Source organism: Scophthalmus maximus, chromosome 18 (genome assembly GCF_022379125.1).
Source record: "Scophthalmus maximus strain ysfricsl-2021 chromosome 18, ASM2237912v1, whole genome shotgun sequence".
NCBI classification, from domain to species: domain Eukaryota; kingdom Metazoa; phylum Chordata; class Actinopteri; order Pleuronectiformes; family Scophthalmidae; genus Scophthalmus; species Scophthalmus maximus.
The window spans coordinates 15,163,211-15,180,542 of NC_061532.1; the positions used below are offsets into that span (position 1 = coordinate 15,163,211).

The following is a 17,332-nucleotide window of genomic DNA, read 5'->3' on the forward strand; positions in this document are numbered from 1 at the left end:
GGACGCGGCATGGATTCAGCTTCTTCTTTGTGGACACAGCAGTGGGACAGTGGGCAGCCCCAAAGGGACTGACGGCTTGACAAATATTTGAAGTGCAGCCCAGCTCTGTTTACCTCAGCCAGGGCCTAAGGTTGAGGCCGCTGATATTGAATTATTCATCACAAAGAGAAGACAGAGCTGACGGTGTCAAAGTAGAAAAAAGAATACGCTTCATAGGGCATCTGATGATATGAATTATTTCCGTGCTCTTTTTCGCTTTATTCTTACAAATTGATTTTCAGGAAAAAAGTGGAACGAATCAATACAATTGATCAGAGGGGTCTAAAAGATTCTCAACCTGAATGGTTATCATGGTTTCTTTCTTATTAAAACAAACAAAAAAAAAAATCAATGGTCGCTCTTTGGGTTACAGAAGCAATCAAACTGTGAAAATATCACATTTTTATAACATGTATTTGCATATGGTACATCTGCATTTTGAATTTTTCTCATCAAATCCACTCACATTTAAAATTACAGATGATAACGATATCTACCACATTAGAAGAAATGCAAATTTTGCAAAAGTGGGGCTCGAGGGGGGAAAAAAGACGTGTTAATCCCAAATACTGAAGTAAAACGTGTCAAAATGAGACGTGTGTACAAAGTGCGATCACTGCGTACCCATTTTATAAAATGTTTTGTTGGAAGATTCAATATCCCCACTTGATTATTTCCTTTGAAAATTGTTATCCAGTATCAGAGCATAATAATAATTTGATTTGTATTCATTTAACTACTAATCAAAAGAGGGAGATGCAAACCGGCATCTGCCCTCTCAATCAAGTAGTCATTGTTCCATTGTTCCTGCCCAAGTGGTCATGAAGTCGGGCTGAGCTAGACGTATTTCTCACAGCAAATTAAATGTTTAATATCAAATAGATTTTTGTCCAACAAGAAAACGGATGTGCCCCCCGGGCGTCTAGACTTTTGTGCAGTAAACTCAGGATTAAACGACCTAAAAGAAACCAAGCATCTCACCGAGCAGCCTGACACATCAAGATCCTCCTGCCGAGGCCCGGTTGACTCGAGAGGCACAGATCGGGATCAACGCTTCATTGGTCCACAGTGGGAATGGTGCTGACCTTATTGTTCCTGCTGATTCTCCGCTCAGGCCGAGGCCTGGGCAGTTTGGTCTGGATCAGCTCCTCGGGCGTGTTACCCAGTGGAGGCAACAGCCTCTTCTTGCTGTTCCTGGTCTCTGGTAACCACTGAGGAGGCAGCTCAAATGGTCCAAAGCCAAACTGCGTGGAGTCCTCAGCTTCCGTTGGCGTGGCTGGCGCCACCTGCGACGACGAGGCGTAAGCGCATGTGTGGACCGGAGAGGCCCGGGGTGCTGTGATCGCAGGAGGGCCCTCTTTGGTGATGACCAGCCCCCCGCCTGTGCCCTGCAGGGGGTCCTTTTTGGTGGTCACCTCCCCTCTGAGGCTCCCTAATCTCGACCCGGCCTTCGGGTCCTCTTGAGGCCCAGAGCAGTTTCGCGATCCTCGAGCAGGGATTCCGTTCTCGGCGTCCTCCTCTTCGTCCTCTTCCTCGGAGGGTCTAAAGATCTGCTGCTGGCCAATGTTGAACATCTCCAGAAGTTGGCTCCCAGAGCGGCCGGCTGCCTCCAGTCCCACTGGCTCCCCGACGGCCCCCTCGGCTCCCAGAGAGGCCAGACCTCCCGTGCTAACCGCGTTACGGCGGCTGTAGCGTCTGTGAATCCTGGCCAGCAGGTCCATCCAGCTGTGACGCGCTGAGCGGTTAACGGTCAGAAACAAGAGTGGGTTGGTGAGCAGAGACACCTTGGGGAGCCACAGGGCCGTGAGATACAGTGAGATGGGCAGCTCCTTGGTGTCTGCCAAAATAGTACGATAAACCACCAAGGCCCCATAGGGGGCGCTGCAGGCGGAGAACGCGAGCACCACGGCCAGCAGTGTGGCGTGGAGCTCGGCCTCCCGCTGGGACACGTACGGGATGGAGATGCCGTTCTGTGGAGTCCGCAGCGCCGCGATGATCACCTTCTTCTTCTGGCTGGCGCTGAGCGCCCTGCGGATCAGCAGCATGAACAGGAAGACCAAGGCGAGCGGGAGGATCACCGTGGTGACGTTGTAGATCAACACGTACACCATGTGGCCCAGGGAGCGGGCGTGGTCATCTGAGCAGGATGAGGTGACGTACACATCCGTCACGTTGGTCACGGCAAACACGGGAAGGCTCGCCACCACCGCATGGATCCAGATATAGATGACCAGATCCCTGGATCTTGCATCGGAGATCTTCCTCTCTAACGGGTACAGCACTGAGTAGTATCTGCAGCGAGAAAAGAGAGTTCATTTCATCATATTAGGTAATTTGATCTGCAATGTGTAAAATAAATTGCATGCTGTCTGAATGTAGTGTGGCGTAGCGTGTGTCATTCAAGGGCTCGTGTCTAAAGCAAGGTTGATAACCATGGTTACAGCAAGTGCAGTTTAAAATAAATAGAGGGTTTGGGTCTCAACCACCCCTCATCCGAGGTCCTCAGCTGCCAGGATGGACAGACAGACAGAGATTTCTTCATTTATTTGTATAACTTTGGGTTGGATTAGATGAGTGGTTGTTGAGAAAATCAAAAAGAAACACGGGGATTTCTCTATTTATTAGTAAGATGGATTTGTCGACTGAATTGAGCTTTTGAAATAATTCCACAACCTAGAAAAACTGACTGGACCATAATGTTTTATATTCAAAGAAAAATAAAAAGGGGAAAAGGAAAAGTGTGCATATTTAATGCTCCAATAATTTTTTGGGAATTGGCTGAAAGGATTTTCTCTGCCCTGTTGTCTGCGGTGAATTACCTTGCAGAAGTTGAAATCTCGTGGGCGGGTTGTTATTGCATACACACAACAGCATAAATACATCTTTTCACATCTGTATTACAGATAATAGCATGTAGATTGTCTCTCGCCGTACTGTTGTCCCAGTAATCATCAGCACAACAAATCGCATAAAGGACTTGCTTATTTCCCTGAATTGTCTCTTCATCAGCGAGTGTGCGAGTGTGTGTGCGAGTGTGTGTGCGTGTGTGTGTGTGTGTGTGTGTGTGAATGTGTGTGTGTGTGTGTGTGGGGGTGCAGGAGCCCATATCTGCACTGCAGCCTGTTGTATATCAGCAGCCTCGGTTATCCTTCCTTCAGAATTAATAATTCATTGGTTTGTTAGATTACTGCCTCTATTAGTTGCTGAGGAGGTGAAATAATCTCTGTGGCAGTGAAACCCAGGGTGAGACGAGGCTGCGACAAACACAGGATCTGCTGCGATCCCCATAAAACCCCACGTAAAGCCACATTTACAGTTGTAATACTCAGGGCAGTTAAGCTGATTTCATGAAGTCCTGCGTGGCTTTTGAATTTTGCTGCAGCTACATTTTTCCGTAAGCTGTTGTCCAATATGAATTATTTGCACCGTTATTGTCTGGTAGCCTGTATATTCTGAGGAAAAAGCAGGATTTTCATAAAGTATGCTGTCATCACAAAGTTAATAACCAGAATGAGCTTCTTTGCTCCACTTTGCAGATTTATTTTATTGTTGGAAAGAGCCAGGCTAGGTGCTCTCCAGTCATTGCACTGTGCTGACCTCATATTGAATAACCTCTATCCAACTCTCAGAAAGATCAAATAATAAATAATCAAATGGTCGTGTTTCCCAAAATGTAAAAAGAAGAGGATTTGGTTTACATACAGTTATGAGACAGGAGTCAAATATGGTTGATTTATTAGAGAACTCATGAGAGTTAGACTGGAGTTTAGTTTTGTGATGGCTTTTATTCCTGTTTTTGTTTGGTTTATCTATAATTTTGATGAAAATGATCAAACCAACTACCAAAGGCGTAGTAAAGATATGGAGCAAACAGAAAGAAGCTAAGAGAGATAGCGTGAGTGGAGCCACGTGTTATCGACTGGCCAGCTGTCCAATCGCTCCATGTAATTGATTCTCTTCTCTTAAGTGTAACTTCATTTGTTGTTGGAAGATAAAGGTGGCTAATAGTTTTACATTTCTCAAATTCTGTTCGAATCACATCTCACGCGCTGGGTTCGGCTCTACCAGACAAACTGGTGCACGGACAAACAGGGATTTAATACTAGTTTAAGATGATGGGACAAGTCTCAGTTCTTTTAAATTAAGGCCGCTGCCTTTCAATAAATACTATCTATGCATTTCTTGTGCTTTTTCTACTTTAACATGTTTTTATTTTCTCTTTTTAATTTTTAAGTATTATATTTTATGGTGAATTTTTCTTCCCAATTGCTTTTGGGGTTTTAGGTTAAGCACGTTGAATTGTCTTGTCGTTGAAATGTGCTTTACAAATTAACTTGCCTTGTTTGATTTTGAAAAAAATGCATGGATTTTGATTTGAAAAGAAAGCCACAATTATTAAACCCCCACAACCACGGACAAAAAACCCCCCAGTGTCTCAGTCTACTCCAACGACACGTGTGAACTGAAAGGGAGTCCGTGTCAGACCTGTCGAGCGCGATGGCGCTGAAGCTGAGCACGGTGGCCGAGCAGAAGAGTTTGTGGAGGAACTTGACGGCCTTGCAGAGCAGCAGCGCGTGCAGCCACCAGCAGCAGCGAGGGCTGGCTCCGAGTGCCACGTCGAAGGGGACGCACACCAGGCCGGCGCAGATACCCGAGCACGCCAGGTTCTTGACGAAGCGATTGGTCACGGATTTGAAGACGCTCGTGCAGCAGGTGCACCACAGCACTGTGGCATTTCCTGCGGAGAGAAAGGTGCAGAGCTTTGAGCGCGTTGACGTATCTTGGCGACATACTGCATCAGATAAAAAGAAAGATCTCTTGGCAGAGCTGTGCACAATGTCTGACAACACATTGGTGCCAAGCTTGTCATTTTACACCTTGCGCCATCAGGGAATAAACCTATGAACTGGTGCTTTTTTCAAAATTTCTGTGGCCAAATCTGCTTTTTGTGCCACATAGCAAAGGAAGACAAACAAGATAATGCCTTAGCAATGTGGCTCAATATTCAAACGCAATAGTTTTGTAATCAGTAACACAAATATTCAGAAAAAAATCCACAGTTTGACCCGCATGTGTCGCATTGCTGGCACGTGACTGGCTGATCGGAAAACTGCATGACTAAGCAGGCGCACAAGTGTTTGAATGTATTCTTCAATACAACTACTGAAGATAGAATTTGCTGGAGGTCGTCAGACACGACCAAGAACGCAGCAGGAGACGGTCCGAGTCAGACGTGTTCACAACAGCAGGGAGATTTTGGGAACGTTCAGGCCCGGGGTGGCGCCTGGGTACAGCGCCGACTTGCGGATATTCTCCCATGGGTTTCGCTCGGACATTTTCCCGAGGAGATTTTACATTTGAAGTTCCATAAAATGTAAGGCGCAACAAGTTGTGGCCATTTGCGTCCTCCTCCCATACAGTCCCTCTGGACACGTTTAGGAGAATGTCCGGAACCTCACGTGCGTGTCTGAGAGCAGCTCGAGTGACACGGCGCATGATGATGTGCACGCAGACGAGTGAACCGCAGCTTTTTTAAATGTTAAAACCCATCCATTATTTAGCGTCGAGAGACAGTAATCACTGTTAATCAGCTTGAAAAGGCGAACTTCATGCTCTCCGTGGCACACTCACTGATGTCAGGTCACACAGAGACATGTGTGATACCAGCCTCTCCAAACGTAATTACCCACAGAGTGTTAGCTGTGCTCCGAGAGCAAGATGTCCTCTGGTTATTGTGTTTCTCGTGTCTGTGAGGGTTCATAAAGGGGCCACAGTCACTCTGGGAAAAACAACGCTCATCATCCGATGGTGTGTTCAGAACATGTTTTTTTTTGCGACGGTTCTGCACGAAACTCTGGACAAGGTCAGATATCACAATCAATTATTGTGTATTAGGTCGCTGGAATTTGGCCCAAGAGGTTTTCAGATGGAGCCAAGAGAAGCAGCTCTTAAGGGAACACGGTGTGCCTCACTGCCCGTCTCTCACTGTGGTAACACACTGTGACGGAACACTAAACAGTATTTTCCAATTGTATCTCTGGGAAAAACCTAACGTGGAGGTAATTAGGGAGGAGGTTCGCTAAGCCTCTGCTCCGATGGATAAAGATATGAGCACAATACTCATTGTTTACAATACTGGATGAATGGATGGATGGATGGATGGATGGATGGATGGATAGATGGATAGATGGATGGATAGATGGATGGATGGATAGATAGATAGATAGATAGATACCATTTGGTCAAAAAAACAAAGTACATGAATCTGAACATGCAGTCTGTCCAATATTTCTCACAGTATGGACACAGCGTGGATAAGTATCACATAAGGATGAGGGGGGAAAAAACTGTCTCCATCAAAATACAAAAGATTATTTTTATCTTCACAATTTCATCCTGGATTTCATCACTGATAGTTTCGCACAGCGTTGACACATCTCTACAGTCAATGAGTCCATTGCAATGATGTTGTTTTTCTTTGACAGGAGCTGCAGTGTGAGTCTAGCTCCACAAGTGCAGCTGTAGTGGTGCGATGTCACACTTTCCCAGCGGCTGCAAAACAAGTGACGTACGTGGGTTCACACCTCTGACACAATATGGGATAGTACAAACTCTCACCTAAACAAAAGAAACAGGGAGCTTGTTAGCGTTTTAACAAGTAAGGTGAGACATTTCATCATATATATATATATATATGTATATATATATATATATATATATAAAAGTGTTACGGTTGATTATGTCCTACGCACAATTGTGATACAAGTGTCAAGTTGAGAAAATTGTTCTATAACTAAGAATGTAAGTGTTTTTTTAAGAATGTCTATTAAAAAAATTAAAGTCTGTTTGTGCAGCAGTTTATCAGACCAAGTGCTTTCACAAACAAAGGCATAGCTGCGACTAGAAGTGTCTCTTCATGCAGACAACATTGGGACCTTTACTTTTGTCTTTTATAGACATAGTTTGCATTGTCTATAAAATCACTTTGTCCTTTTGTGGCTGAAATGCTCACCTGGCACTTGAGGAACACCTTGGCAACCACACACGGGAGCCAACGGGGAGAAAGAGCAAACACTAAAGATGATTGCTTTTCCCACTCAACGAATGGCAGTCCAACTGGAGGTGGCAACGTGAAAAAAGCACAATAAAAAAAAAATCGATATATTGTCTGCGTCATGCTTATGAAGGTGAGTCGTGCCATCTCTGTAAAACTGCCGCTCTCAGCGAGGGCTCCCCGAGACGAAACTCGTCCTGGTGTTAAAGTGAGAGCCCTGATGAACGCGCTTCACAGCTTCGTAGTTGTCAGTTTTATTCTTCATGAATGGTGAACCACAGGGGGACTGGAGAGCTCGATAGCCGCACAGTTCCCATAATTCCTCACAGGCCTGATTATGACAATTGTTGGCAATATGAGCTAGTGTCATGCACACTGTGGTACATTGATCAGATTTTCAGTCAAACTCAGATCTGTGCCATATAACACGTTTATGCTTATTACTGGGAATGGGTCAAAACGTAAAAGAAGAGTTCAAATAAAAATTGAAATACGTGCATTTGCCGCCTTCACAAGAATTAGATGAGGAGCTCGATGGTACTATTATACTGGAGACTGCAGCTCAGCACAAGGTCTGGATGCAAAACTCCCCCCATCAACCACACCCAACACCTGAATCTGTGCAGCTGCTGCTGCTGCTGATGATGATGGTGATGGTGATGGTGATGATGATGGTGATGATGAGAGTGAGGAAGGAACTGTGCGAACTACACATCCGTCTCAGCCAGATGCATGAAATGGGCACTGCAGATGGCCGCGGTGCCATAAGTGCGGCTGTAATCTTCCGCCTCCTCGCTGCACAGAACAGCGAGAGCTGAACGGTTGCGCTGCGTGGAGACGTACGGACTCAGCCAGCGGGAGGTTTGGACTTTGTCCCGCGGGACTCCAAAACTGGCACACTAAAAAAAGAAAAAAAAGACTTTGTCTCCGACTCAGCAGCGCCTCCTGCAGGGCAGGTGAATGTGGCAGGGTCAGGGAGGGGCTCACACGAACGGCATGGGACTGTTGGTTATGGCGTGCAAGAATATTATCACTGAGTAAATTTAGAATAAAATACAATCAACTATCTGAATCGATAATACGACCAGTCACAGTTCGATGGATCGTTGCGAGGCTGCTCGACGACTGCCGAGTGCATCCGTCCGGACGGCCGCGCTGAAGCATGTCTCCACCTCGCTCCATGAATTCAAAAAATAACAAAAGGAAGTGGAGTGCGCGGCGAGTCTGCGCTTCCGGAACCAGGCCAGCACTGTCGAAAGGAGTAGTGGGCACGTGAAGGTTAGACACGGCGACACCTCAGCGTGTGTCGACCGCGTGCTACAGTGCGTCGCCATTGCAATAAGATGAAGTGACACCAGTGGCTAGACGGGCTGGTCTGGATCAGTCGAGCACAGTGACGGATCTTTTTTTGCCCTTTTGTCATTCGCTTGTGTCCTGGATGTGTCAGAAGAATAAACCCAAGACAGGACAGGTGACCTCAATGCATACAGTTCCATTCTTGCATACGGCAGTGACCATCTTCTCATGAACACACCATCCCGATTCCTGTTCACACAGTCTCCTCCGGGCACCGATGGCTTGTACCTACTTCTGTAAGCCTTGTGTGTTGTTGTTGTTGTTGTTGTTGTTGTTGTTGTTGTTGTGAAATACCCCAGCTATCTTTTGTCATTATGGACACAAAGGATGTCCTCTTGAATCCCCCTGGCTCAGGGAAACATTAACAACGTGTAAGCACTGTTACATTTCAAGTGCAATGTTTTTTTCACACAGGTTGATGCAAAAGCTTTGCAGGATTTTGTCTTTAATTTTGAGCCACTCACTCACTCACTCACTCACTCACTCGCTCTCCGTCTAGTAAAGGATGAGACTCACCGAGCAGCGACCCTATGAGGACGAGGACCTGGACGGTGGTGGTGAAGTCCCGGTACGCCTGCTCCCGGACGAGGCGCTGGTGCTCGTGCAGCCCCGCGCCCTCGGCCGGCGCGCTGCGGTCCCACCGGCCCGGCGGCGCGCTCGACGCGTTCAGGGGCACCAGCCAGACGTCGGCCGCCGTGAGATTGTCCACCGCCGCAGCAGCAGCAGCCCGGCTCCCGCTGTCCATGACGCGCTCAGCCCGCCGAGGTCCTGCTGGTTCTGGAGGAGGATGGCGGGACCACAGTGGCCATCACTGAACGGGCATCATGATGAGGATGATGAGGATGATGATGATGATGTTGATGATGATGGAAGAGGGGGAAAAAAGGGGGGGGGGGGGGGGTGGTGTCTACAGATCACTGATTATGTGCAGAGGAGATGTCAATGAAGATGTTTTTCTTCCTGATAAACTGGGAAAAGACGTGATGCAACAATCGCATGCAGAAATGCGGACGCATGGTGGAAATCAGTCGGAGCCAGTGAGAGATCCGTCAGAGGTCGGTGGGTTGGATGCTGCTGCTGCTGCTGCTCTGTCAGAACCCCCCTCCCCAGGAAAGGGGGAAAAAACACCACACTTTGGTCTGGCACATGTCCATGAAGCCTGCAGAACCGAGAACACACACCATCACCATCACCATCACCACCATCATCACCTCTCGTCGTCCAGGAAAGAAAACCCCCCATAGACAGCCTACTGACAGTCGGGCTGCGACTCCATCCTGCTGCTCATTGGCAGAGCGGCTGTGGCTGGTGTGGGGAGCATGCCAGTGAATATTTCACAGCGTGAGGTGCAAGACTGGAGAAGGAGGGGAGGGGAGGGGAGAGGAGGGGAGGGGAGGGGAGGGCCCCTCCTCTCCTCTCCTCTGACAGCGCCGAGGATCTCCACTGACACAAGCAGTGTGCAGAGTGGCCAAATCACGTAGTGGCAAATATGATGATATGGTTCATTTGCATATACAACTCTATTATTATTTAAGGTCTTTGATTAGTTTACAACTTGGATTTTAGTGAAGTAACGCGTGTATTCTCTGCACACACAAAAAAAACCCATCTGGGACTTGACCTGACCTTTCACATCACTGCCGCTGTTGTCTCCTCAGTCTTGTTCTCTCGCGGGAGCGTGGGACATTCCTCACTGGTTTGCTGAAACCCCCCCCCCAAAATAGGAGAGGGCATACCACCGCATAACCAAAAACAATATTTCAATCCGTTTTAATTAGTCAGAACACAATCCATCATGTAGTCTCCTCTTTGTGCGACCCAGGGACCTACCTCAATGGGTCAGAGCCTGCTCACTGTTTATCTGTTAATGGGGATATCATAAAATAATGATATCGTCGCTGCTTCTTTTATATGTGATGTTTCTTAATGTCCAATAAGAGGTATCACTCAAAATAACAAAAGTGCAGTGTTTTCTACAGTTAAAAGGCTTTTATTTGATTTCTTATACCAAGACATGGGCAATGTGGAGGAAATCAATCAAGTTTTATTAGTAATAATAAAATAAACAGCTTTCTGATATCAATATTCATCATGAATAAAAAAATATATCATACTAAATGAAAAGTCAGTCGTATTAAATATTAAATTATTACCTATACAAACCAAATATTCAATGCTTTGGATCAAGAACACTCTTGGTCTCTTCTGTCCAAAGAATCGTTTTCGTCCGATCAGACATTTCTGTTCTTGAGTGGTAGTGGTTTGCAACCAAGGGTAAGCTCTTCGTAGTTACACTCACAAAGACGTTTCACCCTAATTGGAGACTTTGATAATGATACCACCAACCTCCTTGTTAGCTATCTTGACCTGGATAGATGCTCTGAAGGAGGTTTTTCTTCACCATGGAAATGATCATTCACTCTAGTCGTCATCAGTGGAGCAGCATCCGGCCTCGTCCAGAACCAATTTTCCGAAATTTTGCCGCGGGTCTGGCAGGAGTAGTTCCAGAAAATAGTCAGAGCAAAAACTTGCAGTCATGTGTTATTTTCACATTCAGGAAAATGTCTGGACTTAAGCGCAGGTCTGAGAGCAGGCACGTTGAGAGTTCCCATGAGCAACCTAACAAATTCAAATGTAACCTACTCCAGGCTTTTTATGTTTAACTTTTTTCATGAAAGAACAGGCCACACCTGTCCATGACACAGGTTATCAGTCAATTGTCCAAATACTTCAACCCCATCCTGACGGCTTCATTCCAAATCCATTGTGGTTGCGTACGGAGGCAGAATTGTGAAGTGAGTCATTGTCCAAACACTTATGGACTCGACTGTAGTTCGCCCCCCACAACAATCCCCTTGCTAACAAGTGCTCTCGTTGTCCAAGTGGCTCTTGAAGAACTCTTGGACTCTTTCCCACAGGTCCAGCTGAGCCACAGAGTGGGCTTTTGGCTCCCCACCAAACAGCACGACGCCGCCCACCGCCGCATGAAAGCCAGACGGACAATGCGGCATGTGAGGGACCTCCAAGAAGTGTCCCGCTTTCGGATAAGCGACCACCTGGAACGACGCCTTGCCGTGAAGCCTCAGGGTTGCGGCAGCCTGCTGTGCAAATAAGGCGCTGTTCCAGTTTTGGTCATCCTCGGCGACCGCAAACAGGAACCGGCAACTCGCGCGTTCGATTGGAATCAAAGACGCCCGGTTCTTTTCCAAGGTAGCGCCTGATAAGACGTCGCGTATATTTATAAGCCCAGAGTCCGATATTTTAACATTTTCCACGGTAGGATGGAGCGGAGGTATTACAATGTCTTTATAGTGGAGGGGAATCACACAGTTTGCACTGCAGCCATTGATACAGACGGTTGCTGTGATCCCCTCTAAGAGCGATGACATGGACAAGGCCAGAGCTCCACTGTGAGAGATCGATATGATGCCAACCCCGGGACCTTTAACCTGTGAAGAGAGGTATTGTGTTAATAGGCAGGTTTGCCCCTGATGATATGTCGCATTTTAATAAGATTGAATATATTTTTGATCAACAACAAAAAAAAAAGGGATGTATATTAAATTTCATTACTCATCTGAAAAATGTTTAGTTTCGGTCGCAACCATTAGGTTTGTGCCATTGGAGGCCAGTAGATGGCAACATTGACACAGCAAATACAAATAGAAGGTGTGTACTGTATATCTAATGTTCTCTCATTCTATATGTTGGGAATTTTTTTGGGCAATCAGAGACAAATCAGCAAATTGCATGTCCCAGCAAGGGCATAAATGGATTTTCTGAGATTTTTTGTATGATCTATACTTTTAATCTGAAGTACTGACCTCTGGCTGACTCCTCAGATATGTTACAGCTTCTTCAAAGTACTCCAAATCAAGGTTTTTGGGGTTTTTAGGTAAATCCTGGTAGCCATAATAGGCCAGCGCCAAAACAACAAAACCCTTATTTGCCAAGAGGCAGGCTCTGGGTTCACTAAGACCTCCACCTAAAGTGTACAAATCCACAATCCCAGGGAAGGGACCCTTTCCTGTAGAAAGAAAAATGTACATGTAATGTTTTGTATATGTGATTCAGTGTATATGTCTCAAATCTCCCTACAGAAAAACACTAACTGACCCGGTGGTATGAAGAGGACTCCTCGTATTCTGCCCTCTCGCACAGGGACTCTCTTCATCCCTTCCGTCATGTATCCCCTCTCGACAGTTTCGGAGATTAATAGCTCACCGGTCTCCCGACTCACTGCGGCCATCTCCACCAGTGTCGGGCTGAGCACGTTCCTCTTCAGGAGCTTACTGTGTGCCGTGTCTGGAGCCATGGACCAAAACAGACCCATGGGCTCCACGCCGGTGTAGCTCCCTCCCAGAGAAGGTGCGCGGCAAACGTCCACCTGGCCAGCATCATCTGCTTGGTACAGGGCGGAGGCCTTGAAGATCACCCCTCTGTCGTCAACAAGTTTGGACCTTAGTTCTACTGGTTTGAACGGAGCGAGTCCCTCCACTTTCACCTGCACCAGTCTGTCAAAGAGACAGCGAGCGCTGGGGAGAATTTTCAGCCGGATCTGTGAGTAAGCCATTTCTTTTCTTCAGGATGAGATGATTCACCCTTTTATCTGGGTTTTTCTTTTCGTCTCATTGGTACTGCCAAGACAAGAAAGAATCCAATTAGTATTTCATGAAAGAAATCTCCTCTTTGTGCCTCAGCACATAACAACTATAATCTTACTCATTAAAAACATGCACTGAATAGAATCAGAACAGAGAGGCCCTACGATGATCTTCTAGTCAGAATATTTAAACATGATTTTTATGTTGCAAAAAGGAATTGTTATTAGGAATTTGTTAATAGATTTTTGGATCTTCAGTAAATCCTCTCACATGTCCTTCACACATGCAACAGCCATCTTTTCATCTAACTGAAACTACACTTAGTCAACATGACAGCTTCTATCACTTGGCTAAGTGGGCGACATCGTCTTGTTTGACTGTAATCAATTGCCCTGAAACTGAAATCTGACTATTTTCTATTGAGTTTTAAGTTCCATTTGAGCTTCTGGTGCATGTTGACGTTGATTTGCATCATATAATCACATCAGCACATTTTCCAGCTGCACATTCACGCTGCAATCTCCTGTTCAATCACATCACAAAGGTGTTGTACTGGATTGAAGGGGGGGGGGGGGGGGGGATCTCGGGGACTGTGGGACATTTAATGAATGCATTTTTTTTCAAAATCTGAAATACAGAGATAAAAGAAAATAACATTAACACCCTGTCAGGTCACGGGGGGGGGGGGGGGGGGGGGGGGGGGGGGGGGTGAACGAAACACATTGTCGCTATTATGTGTCACCACTGATAAGAACCATGGCGACTGTCAAGAACAGCAGAGGCAGAATATTGTGCTTCCTGAAAGAACATACAAACATTTATTTTCATTTTTTTGGATGCAGTCACTGTGATACAGAAAGGCCAGTCTTGAGCGTCAGTACATCTGGAAATGGGTACCAAAAAATGGATAAAATAAACTCTCCTTGGCAGAGTTTGGGGCCCAGCTTTTGACAGAAAATGTTTTGCAGGCAAGTCCTGCGGTGAGCAAGCTAATAGCACAGAGGCTTGACGCCACATGCAGGAGAGGAAAATTACTGAAGGAGTGCCTTGTTGCTGCTACTGAGCTGCTTGCGACATACAGTGAAAAAATTGTTCATTGTGGGCAAACGGTGATGTTTTACTCTGCAAGAACAAAACCCTGCTATGTGACAGCTGAATACGGAGGTTGTAAATCTCACTTCAGACATTTCAATGCGAGGTTCCAGGACGTGAAAAGTAAACATGAGACACTGAGCACTGTTTTCACGCTGTTAACTGTGCGACCAGCAAAGTCTGTCTGACAGACTACAACGTGGAATCAGTGAGCTGCACAACAACCTCCCTCTGATAAAGTTCTGCTAACTGTAGTTGAGTCCTCAGGATTACCGAATTCTGAAGAGACAACATTGAAGTTTGCATCTCTGCGTGGGACAACTCCCTCTAAAACTGACTACATTCAGCTCAAGACCTGATTGACCCAGATCCTGGAAAACCAGCTGCTAGTAGCATCACCATCACTACCATTTGACATCAGCCGCCTCACTAAAGAGAATTATTAGTTCCAGCCATTGCATCGGAGCGGTTAGTGTGATATTATATGCGTGTTGAATAATTTAGTATGGCCCACTAAGGTAATGTAGTGATCGAAAGAGGTCCCTCACCATTGGCTTTCAGACAGCTGGCAGGGCCCCTGGACCCCGACAGACATCAAGGTTAGGTAAAAACATTTCTTTGTTCACACGAGAGTCTGACGTGAACTGCATTAAGTCTCCCACTTGTCACCCAGACAATTCAAACTCAGTGAAAGAGAGGAGGGGCAGCACCGAACAACATGTGCCATGCTGTGACCTTATTCTAGACAACAGTGTTTCTGAAGCTAACTTGAGAAAATGCTTTGAGGGCGTTGAATGCGTCCACACGGGGTCATGATGTCTAACGGGGTGAAAGGTCAGGTGACACAACTCACTGTTCCCTCCAGATGCAGAAACTAAAGATCAAGCAGCCAACAAACACGGGAACAAAGTGGTGCCTACATTATGCGTGACCTTCACCTGTGGATGGGGAGTACTTCGCTTAGCTAGCTAGCAAACAAAGTGCGTTCGCAGGTTTGGTTGGGTTTAACAGTTTAGTAACTTTGTTTTGGACAAACTAGCTAAAGAAGGTCACGGGCTGTTGATGTATTATCTCGCAGCAGCCACAAAGAGAAATAAAACTCTTTCTTGTACAACAGCTGAGCATTAACTGATGCGTCCACGCGCAGCACTTACCAAGTAGGAAGCAGCTGGCAGGAATCCTCTTGCCGGAAGTAGGAGTGTTTCCGGTTCTATAAAAAATAAATGGACTAAATGGCTTATTCAAAACATGCTTTGTTGATATGCTGCTTTCAAATGTTTGATAGCATAAAAAGTCAAATAAAACTAGGGAAATTGTGCTAAAGGCCGAGACCCGTAAAATATCAAATGTTTCACCGGTTCTGATGCGCGTGTAAATTTTCGAGAAGGTTTAGTGCCTCAAATTAGCGATATATTTGCTGAATAATGATTATGATAATAATAATAATCCCTTCGATTACAACAGGTCCTCGTCTGACAATGCTTGCCAGTGGCTCGGGCCCTAATTATCTATCATAATCCAAAAATAATGAGCCAACAAACAACGGTACATATGTGTAGGAAGGCGACGCCTCCACTAGATGTCGCCCGAGACTTTTTTTCCGCGGCAGCCAATTTTGACATGAAATTGTAAGTAAAAACACAAAAGCGATACCAATCACATGAATAAATATGAATTAAGGCTCTTGCTTAATCACTCATGGCTACCAGGCTTTTTCATAAATAGCTGCTGTGAATTTTGCTCTTGGCACAGTATAAACAGTGCTATAACATTCAATTTATTTAATATTAATCTCCTGACACATGTTTCTGGTATTTTGAGTTTGCCCTATGGTCTCATTGTTGTTGAGACCAGAGACCAGAGAAGCTGTCTATGACTAAATGTTCATTAGCTGTGTGTAACCAACTCCAGGTAAGTTGCCATGGTAACCGGTTCTTTCGACCTAAATTAAACTAAATTGAAATTTGGTTTGGCCAATCAGTCAAAAAAAATGTATTTTACACAAGAACGTTCTGTTCTTAGTATCGAATAGGTAAAAAATTGAGCGAGGATGTTTTTTTTGTGTGTGTGTGTGTTTTTTAAAGTGCAGTTTGTCTATATATCCAGTTTGTCTGAATATCCAGTTCTTAATTTGTTTTGCAGTCTATGTGGCATTGGGACGGAGTCCATCACTCAGAGGCTCATGGGGGAAATGTGTAAGTGTGTGTGCGCTTAGATAGTTACACTGTGTGAAAGAAGATAAATGTGCCTATCTGTTCTGTCAACAAAATATATGAGTGAAGAGTAAAATGTTTGGCTGTGAGGACGTTTTTTCCCCAACAATTTCTCCCTTTCTGAAAAAAAAATGCAGAAAAAACTTTGAATCTTTCTGAACTCATGAGAAAAAGTCATTCCCATCATCTCTCGATGGAGCAGTTTATTTTAGCCGCGGGATAAGCAGAATGTATATTGATGAAAAAAATTTGGCTTAGAAGAATAGATAGTGGGATTGTCAACACAACATCATTGCTTGGCCAGTGCCAACATATGTGTCTTTGTGATCAAATATGTTTGACTTTCCTGGGAGAGAATAAAGGAAAGGAATTTTTGACATAAAAAGGAGGGGAAATTAAGGCGGGGGTGTAAGAAGAGATCAGGGAGGGACCTAAATTTGACAGCAATGGGAGAAAATGAAAGGAAGTGGATTCAACAACTATGTAGAATCAACAAAAACTTGTTAACACCCGACCATAATGTTTATGCGGGTTAAATCAAATAATATGGTTTTAGCTAATGGTAATCTTGACGTGGATGCATTGTGACACAATTCAACTCAATTGTTGATTTTTACATGCAGGGAAATAGCTCTTCAGTTATTGTTGGACTATGAACTTCCTTCCTACTTAACAACAATTGCATAAAAGACATCATACACGTACACAGACAGATTATTTTGTCTTACATTTGAAGGAAAAATCCAGAAATATATAAAAGTAGAAGGAAAATAATGACAAAGCTGCAAATACAAATAATTCATGATACAAATATGAATGTAATTAATATTTAATGTGTAATTTCTGAGAGACTCTGAGCGCCACACGGAGCATTACACACTGAGGATAAAGGCGAGATTACTGTATGATATGGATTATATTATTCTCACATTAAAGTCAAATCCGGTTTATCTACCAAGTCAACATCTTCCCAT

At 45.1% G+C, this 17,332-nt stretch overlaps 2 protein-coding genes across 4 annotated transcripts; both read right to left on the reverse strand.

Moving 5' to 3' along the window:
* Window positions 1–220: 220 nt before the first annotated feature.
* Window positions 221–9,781, reverse strand: gpr176 (G protein-coupled receptor 176). Its single transcript, XM_035618288.2, has 3 exons — window positions 8,966–9,781; window positions 4,525–4,777; window positions 221–2,331 (listed from the first exon to the last, which is right to left on the reverse strand). Exons 1-3 carry the CDS (start codon window positions 9,192–9,194, stop codon window positions 1,095–1,097), a joined length of 1,719 nt encoding a protein of 572 aa, XP_035474181.2. The 5' UTR covers window positions 9,195–9,781; the 3' UTR covers window positions 221–1,094.
* Window positions 9,782–10,426: 645 nt separating this feature from the next.
* On the reverse strand, window positions 10,427–15,383 carry acot20 (acyl-CoA thioesterase 20). Of its 3 annotated transcripts, none has more exons than XM_035618289.1 (4): window positions 15,300–15,383; window positions 12,566–13,086; window positions 12,274–12,476; window positions 10,427–11,898 (listed from the first exon to the last, which is right to left on the reverse strand). In XM_035618289.1, the coding sequence occupies exons 2-4, from the start codon at window positions 13,020–13,022 to the stop codon at window positions 11,308–11,310; spliced, it is 1,251 nt and encodes a 416-aa protein (XP_035474182.1). In that variant the 5' UTR covers window positions 13,023–13,086; window positions 15,300–15,383; the 3' UTR covers window positions 10,427–11,307. The 3 variants fall into 3 exon arrangements, with proteins under 3 accessions (XP_035474182.1, XP_035474183.1, XP_035474184.1); XM_035618290.2 differs by lacking the exon at window positions 15,300–15,383 and adding an exon at window positions 15,084–15,262; XM_035618291.2 differs by lacking the exon at window positions 15,300–15,383 and adding an exon at window positions 14,694–14,830.
* Between the last annotated feature and the right edge of the window lie 1,949 nt (window positions 15,384–17,332).

Coding starts and splice junctions, on each gene's coding strand:
- acot20 (XM_035618289.1), bottom strand. CDS start 13,022: ATGGCTTACTCACAGATCCGGCTGAAAATTCTCCCCAGCGCTCGCTGT. Junction 12,477..12,565: donor AGTCCTCTTCATACCACCGG/GTCAGTTAGTGT, acceptor TTCTTTCTACAG/GAAAGGGTCCCTTCCCTGGG. Junction 11,899..12,273: donor ATCTGAGGAGTCAGCCAGAG/GTCAGTACTTCA, acceptor CTCTCTTCACAG/GTTAAAGGTCCCGGGGTTGG.
- gpr176 (XM_035618288.2), bottom strand. CDS start 9,194: ATGGACAGCGGGAGCCGGGCTGCTGCTGCTGCGGCGGTGGACAATCTC. Junction 4,778..8,965: donor CCTCATAGGGTCGCTGCTCG/GTGAGTCTCATC, acceptor TTCTCTCCGCAG/GAAATGCCACAGTGCTGTGG. Junction 2,332..4,524: donor AGCGCCATCGCGCTCGACAG/GTCTGACACGGA, acceptor TTCTCGCTGCAG/ATACTACTCAGTGCTGTACC.